At 41.6% G+C, this 7,765-nt stretch overlaps 1 protein-coding gene across 2 annotated transcripts; it reads right to left on the bottom strand.

Moving 5' to 3' along the window:
- Positions 1-427: 427 nt before the first annotated feature.
- On the bottom strand, positions 428-7,297 carry LOC111334069 (uncharacterized). 2 transcript variants are annotated; one of them, XM_022939762.2, is made up of 6 exons: positions 6,965-7,297; positions 4,126-4,570; positions 3,428-3,683; positions 2,680-2,792; positions 2,206-2,375; positions 428-1,501 (listed from the first exon to the last, which is right to left on the bottom strand). In XM_022939762.2, the coding sequence occupies exons 2-6, from the start codon at positions 4,543-4,545 to the stop codon at positions 838-840; spliced, it is 1,623 nt and encodes a 540-aa protein (XP_022795497.2). In that variant the 5' UTR covers positions 4,546-4,570; positions 6,965-7,297; the 3' UTR covers positions 428-837. The 2 variants fall into 2 exon arrangements, with proteins under 2 accessions (XP_022795497.2, XP_022795496.2); XM_022939761.2 differs by lacking the exon at positions 6,965-7,297 and adding an exon at positions 6,422-6,594.
- Positions 7,298-7,765: the final 468 nt, after the last annotated feature.

Here is a 7,765-nt window from a genome sequence, read left to right as displayed (position 1 = left end):
GAGGTGAGCCTTACAAATTCTCTACGGTGGGCAAATTACATTATCAACTCCGTTGATAAAACCGAATTATAATACTCCCACCGACGCAGCACCACAGTTTCGTCCGAAAATTGCTCCCTGTCTGAAGGACAACGAATGAACAAACGAACATTTGTTGTTTTTTTGTACGTCATACATTATTTACGTTTAGTATAGATTTAGCTGGTTTATAAACTCACAACAGACTTCTGGCCATATCTACTAGCACCATAGCAACGACTTAAACTAATGAATAAGCAAAACGACTTTGCTTGACTGAAGGATCGTAACTGACCAGTTATCAGTGAGTGACTATCTTCTCTCGCATGATTACAGCACACAGTTGACTGTATCAATTTATCGACTAACATATCTCGTAACAGTGTATTTATATTGAAACTAGAAGCTGTTGGGTTTTAAAAACTTTATTCTTACAAGGTATGTGCATGTAGATACAAATGCGATGCCTGATAAAATGACTTGAATTCGCACGGTTCAAATCTGCTCGACTACGATAGCAACGAAAGTAAATTTACAACGTCATCACGATTTGGCCTGAGGCCCCGTTAACTAGTGATAATCACAACCATAATTTATACCTTTCTATCTAACGCAGATATCAGTCGGTGTACTGCCAAAATCTCAAGTCGGTGGGCAATCAAACACACCTTATCAGATCCAACGATTGAATCCCAAATTTACTTAACGAATGTTGTTGGAGTATTTAAGCACAAACATCGTGATGTGACAGCAATCGTTCAATGGTTCAAATCGTTCAGAGCATAAATTTTTCAATCTATCTGAAGCACATCTGTATCACTACAATGTAACTGTCGCCTTGGAATTGCCGAAAATCGATTCTTGAACAAAAAGAGCGAGTACGGACACCTCGAGAAATATAATGGCGGACACCATATTCCAGGTCACGATGATTCCCATAATGTCAAATCCAATATTGGGTAGGACGTTCTGAAGGTAAGAAATGTATTTCTCAAAATTAAACTTGGGTTTCTTCGCGTTATGTTTAAGTTTTCCGACAGCTCTTGCAGCTCCTCGAAGAACCATATCCAGAACTTCGCGTCGGGATCTCTTCGGAGTTTCACTGCCGTCGGGTTCCTTCGGTTTAAGCTGGTCGTCGTCTGAACAGCTATTATTTTGTAACCGGTCTTCCTCGGAGAGTTCCGGATCACTTACGGTGACCTGCGGACGAAGGAGAGATTCTCCGTTGTAGCTCCGTTTAGTTGATATCTCTTCCACACCAGACTTGACTTCACCACTCAGAGGGTTAGAATTCGCCTTCTTTAGTGGGAGAAGGTTTTCTTTGCGAGCGCCTTTCCTTGCGCTGTTTACTCTTCTCCACAGACTTCGCCCTCGCTTTGGACCCAGCTTTTCTTTTTGTCTCGGAACGTCACGCTCGTTTTGTTCCTCTTCGGAACTGCTTTCGGGTCTTTCGGCCCAGGCTTTTACCACCACCGCAAGATACCTAGAAAAACATCCCAACAAAAATCAATTCAAATTAAATCCTAACCATATCCCTCGTAAATTCAATTGGCAGTAATGTCGCAATTTGATTGGCCAATTTGCCGTTGTCGATAAAAGTAAAGACGCTTGCTCTCGTCAACGTGTCACCCAATGGTCACGCACTGAAAGAATCGTTTCAATATTTTGTCCATTGTGATGACGAGTATCGTCGATAAGAATACAGACCAAGCTAAACCACTGTCGATGTGTTAAATTGAACGTTGCAAAAATTGATTTACGAATTTTGCCTTGACTTCGTTACGCCTTGTTAAACAATATTATTAAGTTCAACCTCCTTCACTCTCACCAAACACTTTGCTTGTTTTTCAGACATCTTACAGCAATGATCCTTACTTATGAAGACGTCTTGTAAGGGAGATTAAGTTGGTGTTAAAACTTTGAACTATTTCTACAAAAGGGGAGGGTAGGTTAGGACGTCTTCCACTCCTGTGTTGTCTTACTCTTTTCCGTTACCCCCTCCCTCCCCTCCCTCCCTCCCCTCCCCTCCCTCCCTCCCCTCCCTCCCTCCCTCCCCTCCCCTCCCCTCCCTCCCCTCCCCTCCCTTCCCTTTCCTTTGTAGAAATTTCTTTCTTTCTCCAACCCTCCACTGCTAAGTGTGTACGGTGGTTGTATATCGCTAAAGTTTTTACGAACTGTTTTTCATACCATGAATATTGTTTTGTGACCCAGGCAGCCATGCACAGAGGGTAGACAGCGACGATACTAGGAAGCAACGCATAAAACGCGAATACTATGTGCCTCTGCTTGTACAAAAAGAGAAATGCATTCACTGCAAGGGATGCGATGCTGTACACTAAAAGAACAGCAAGCGTAACCTGCGGGGCAAGAGAGAAAGTGGACAAATTATTCTTTAGTCGCTAAAAAATACTTAAATTTCCCTATAAGCACAAACAAAAATAACACATCAAACTAATCCCAGCAAAGCATCTTTTAGGCCTTGGTTGATTTCTAGGTTACTAGTTTATACTTGGATTTCTCAATAGGTTCTTGTGATATATTTTATTTTCGGTCTGATTGTAAGTGAGACAACTCTAGTATTGGTTTTACGACACCCAATCGAAATGCACTCTGTGTCCAAGAGAAGACAAATCTCCATTAATCACGTGTCTTACATCTTACCCTGCACGCAGACGCAGACTTTCTCACAAATCTTCCCCTATCAGAGAACGATACTACTCCTTGTCTGAATGTGATTGGTGATTCCTTATCGATCAAGTGCTTGGTTATCTCCTCTAAGGATAAAAGGAGATCTGGTTGTTACTGCAGGTCAAAAACGCCAAGAAGATAAAGTGCTTCCTTGGTACAACAGCGGATAACACCATCAGGGATAGAGAGCTAAAGTTGTTCTATGTTTAGGTTCAGAGGTAAAGTTAATTTTTAATTTAGATAGGAAAAAATGTCACTACATTTGCTCACGAGAGGATAACAAATCACTACTCCGGCTAGATTCAGTTGCAAAGTAAATTCCGCCACCTAAGTACCGGTCGTCATATATTGAGAGGGGGGGGGGGAGAATTTGGTTGTGTCACGACATAAGTCACGAGATCTCCTCATAAGGCTCTGTAAGATCCCTTTCAAACCCCCCCTCCCCCCCCCCACCTCGTTGGTAGTAGATTTTTTTACTCTGCTGGCGATGTCTGATCTCCCTTCGTTTCCCCCTGAAAACATGAGATCCCAAAACATCCTCTCCCCACCCCCCACGCGGTAATGACTGGTCCTTTATGTACGTGCGTCACAATTACGTTGACATCCTCGGATTGCGGACGCCAGCGCAATAGGGAAGCGCTTTGGGTTTGAGATTGCGCGAGAAATAGTGTTTAGCATGGATGGGCAGTGTAATAAAGAGGAAAAACCAAGTGTTACCCACCATGAAACTCAGTCATAGAGTAACCAGTTATGTGCATGACACACACTGTGACGGTCCAAAACAGCGCTAAAGCGAACATGACGTAACAAGCTGCCAAGAATCGAACCACTTTCAGAACGACGAGCGCGTAATCTGGGAACTCTGAGCTCGCTCTGTCGAGGTTTATCTTGACGTCCAGCGTCTCGTCAAAATGAAGGCAGACGTAAATGCCAGCTCCACAGAACAATCCAAATACCAGGGTAAACAGCGGTATCCACTGTGAGAAAAATTACACAGAATGTCAGGCCGTTGCATTTGTTACTGTCTAAGTTGAATAGCCACACCCGAAATGACAAAAGGTCCTCAGATGATAGGGAGTCGGCAGGAAGTGGTGATAGAGGGTTTCAACAATTTCACGTGTCTAATTTTCCAACCTCTTGGAAATTGAGTACTTTAGTAGACTGCGATTGACTGAGCAGCTCGGAAAAAAACCCTTGCCGGAATGAAACAAAAAGATCGCGCCCTGTTGACTTTCGTACCCAAAGCTAAATTTCCCATAATGAGTAGATGGCAAAATTAGTCACTCTAACAGGGCTCATACGAGGGGGCTATCGCAGGGAGCTTTTTCTCTCAAATTTATGGCAAGAATAAACTTCGAGGACGAGGTTGGGCCATTGATCAGCCCCGAAGTCCATCGCTCTACATGAACAATTTCTTACCTTAAAAACTTGCTGGCATTTTTCCATCGTTTTCGGAAATCTCCTATCTTCCTCTAGCAGCGACAATCCCTTTTCAAGCCAAGGTAACATTTTTTTGTTGGTAAAAATTGTGCATATAAAACACACTAAACAAAGACTCAAAGACACTGAAGCCCATCCGTACGTATAAACTTGACGGGCAGCAAGAAAGTCCAATGTTGCATGGGCGAGGAGCATAATGAGCCAAAGGAACCCACCAAGAACTCCTAGAACACGATACTTTTGATGCGCATATCCCGTCAAGACAGACACGAGAAGAACGGGTCTTAAGACCTGGAACGTTCTGGTAGATGGCATATCAAAGTTTTCCGTAGTACGCTGTGTTTCTATTGGAGGAGAAATGTTCCCTTTTCCTCTTTTACTGAACAGGGATCGAAACATGGCTGCAGAAGTGCTATTCTACTTCCTGTAAAAGGATATAAACAGACATTACCAACGGTAAATTGAATACACTTCGTGGAATCGTTCCCGACAGGACTTGCAGTTGTGAAGACCCTGTGACAATTTTACCCTCATTGCCCCCTCCCCCTCCCCCCCCCCTCCAAAGCGCAGGCACTTCAAGCCGGTGTCGCAGTGATGTGTGTACCCCCGTGATGTGTGTATCCCCGCACACATTTCATCAGTGATATGTGTACCCCCAGTAGGGGTACACCAAACACTGAAGCTTTGTACCCGGGCCTCCAAAGTCTTCAAGGAAAACATATCGGCTACGAGGGACAGATTTTGTGGTTTATATTTTATTTACATCAAAGCCTTTTGAATTCATCTTTAAAAGGGGCTTCTATGTTGTTGTTGTTTTTTTTGTTTGTTTTGAAATCTGTACGGCCCCAGACAACCAAGTCCTTATCAGGGCAACCGAAAACTGGGTTGTCCAGTATTTGAAATTTTCTAAAAAATGTTTTAAATGTTCTTAAATATAGACTAGTGAGCAGCACTTCTGCGAACAGTAGTTGTAAAACTGTTTTTATTTTCCGACGCGTCTTGTCTAACTGTCGTAGACTTCTTCAGGGAGTTTTACAAGTATAACTAAACGCCTGTATTTGTAAGCCAAAGTAACGGGGGCTGATGACCGTAGAGGCTTGGCCGGACTTACGAACAGGAACAGGCGAAGTTGTGAAAAATTTAAAACGTGTAAGGCAAGGTGAGAAAAATATTTGGGGGCCATGGTTTTAGCTAAAACCGTGGCCCCCAAAAAACTCCCTGAAGAAGTCTACGACAGTTAGACGAACCGCGTCGGAAAATAAAAACAGTTTTACAACTACTGTTCGCAGAAGTGCTACTCACTAGTCTATATTAAAAAAAATTATTAAAAAATTGTCCATTAATACAAGTTAGCCGTCATTATTTATTTTTTGGAGGGGAGGGGGGTGGGGGTACACATATCACTAGTGATATGTGTGCGGGGATACACATATCACGGGGATACACATATCACGGGGTTACACATATCACTGCGACACCGGAAAGATACTAGACGATGTGTCTGTTTGTTTAGAGAACATCCTTACAGCTTCCATTTCTCGCCATTAAGACGTTACCTTACCATTTCAAATTTTAAAGCTGTCTTACCATGTTTCTGTAATATAAATAAATTTTTTCCCGTGACAAAAAGGTTCTTTCGACTCGCGCAAGTGATTTATGCATCGAAACAACAACAAATGCAAATCTCTGCTAGCTCATCACGACTGCCAACAATGGACATGTAACAAAGTAAATAGAGATGAACAAGTTTCTTCAGATAATTTACAAGTCACTGACGAATTAGTTTTTAGAATTATACCTCTTTATATTAGAGAGGAAACAGATTAAAAAGCAAATCATAAGTTAAATGAGCAATAATACAGATGCGGGCCGTGTGGTCATTAACTGTAGATGGGAAAATTATTTACTTGATTTGTAGAGGACAAAAATCAAATCGCATTCGATTTATAGTTCGTTTTAATCGGCCATCAAACTTTTGCCAGAAAGGTTAAGATTTAGATGAAATCAACTCGACAAAAAGATTAACGCTGTCAATCTTCAGTGAACCGGAGTTTAGATCGATATTGCTTCCAAAGTTTCGACGCTAGGAATATAATTTTTATGTTTGTCTTCAAAAGTCACTTCGCAAACTAACGAATTAGAGGCTTCCGTGAGAAAAAGCCGATTTCTTTGAAACAACTTATTTCATAGACAACTAATACATTTCGTGTATAAGTTATGTAAATTTCGCTGGCGAATTTCATGTTCAAACTGGCACCTCTAAACATTGTGTTACCTCTCGCTGGACGCTGCATTTTGAGGTCGGTGTTGGACCGGTTCCCTTAGAACATCAAAACAATTTCTGCTTCTTGATGTTGATTACAACGATTATCGACGAACTGGTTTCCACTGCTTTCGCTTCAAGAACAGAAACGTTTTTGAAGTCATTCGGAAAGTGAATTTGTATGACGTACGTGGTTACTAATTGACACGAAACGTCAATCGCAAACCCAAACACCATTCCTAAATGGTCATGTCAACATACATTTCCGATAAGATTGCCTTCATACAAAATAATATGCCATGATTATCACGTTTCGGTTGAAAATCACCGGGAACTTGAAGAGATCAAGGCTGTGTTAACTTGTCAATATGCTGAATCATGGCGATTTTATTTCTGCTCGCCACGCTCTGCTTGTTGAGCTATAATAGTATTTCATGCTCTCACTCGAGAAAACAAAACATATCGAAGGGGGTGAAGATGAAAACAATGAATACACGATAAACTGTCCAACGCATCCAACATCACCAGTCAAGAGTAAGATAAGCAGCAACTTACTTCCAAATAAGACCTTCAGCTCACAGATGGGGGCAGCGAGTGCCGGCGGAATTCCGTTAGTTTAACCGCCTTGTTTGGTGAATCAGGAAATGTTTACTGGTATGCGGGCGATTTTACTCACAGATTTTCACTTTCCATAACTCTTCCAGGTAGTTCTGTTTTCAGATATGTCTTCTCTTTGACATACATACAGCTAAACACTCATAGGATTTTGTCTGTGATAACTAATGCATAGTATCAACAAAAGATGCATTTGCATAAATGAATTCATTTTGAAAATATCGAAGACAAAGGAAGTCCATAAACTAATCTCCGTCTGTGGCCTCTGGCCCCGCGGAGTTTCTTGAAAAAAAGCCGACTCTAATCCGCCAATCATTGACGAGTTTTCGAATTTTACATTGTACTTAATGATCGTTATCACCTTTGTCAATGATGTACGATAATTTTTTTTTTTTTTTTTTTCTAAAGGAAACTTGTATTAGCCGAACTATAAACTATAGGCTTACCTTTTGTTTTTTTCTTGAACAACATTTTCAGTAATGGGTAGGCGACTAATTCTGCAATCTCTATCTACAGGATACCCTCGGGAGTTGAGCGTCCTCTCCTTAGCGAGGCACACTCCTAGAGTCAGCGAGGCTCCTTAACATCAATTTTTACTTTTTTTTGTTTTTTCGAGCTGGTTTTTTCTTTTTTTTTTTTTTTTTTCGACTTCCGCAGAAAAGGAGGGACTGCTCGGAGTCTGGGAGAGACCTGAAACTGAAAGTGAAAGTGCAATCGTGGGGAACCCAACAAACCGTCCCT

The sequence above is a fragment of the Stylophora pistillata genome, chromosome 4 (genome assembly GCF_964205215.1).
Source record: "Stylophora pistillata chromosome 4, jaStyPist1.2, whole genome shotgun sequence".
In the NCBI taxonomy this organism is placed as follows: domain Eukaryota; kingdom Metazoa; phylum Cnidaria; class Anthozoa; order Scleractinia; family Pocilloporidae; genus Stylophora; species Stylophora pistillata.
The sequence above is the reverse complement of the archived record's forward strand: the minus strand, read 5'-3'. Positions and strand labels throughout refer to the sequence as shown.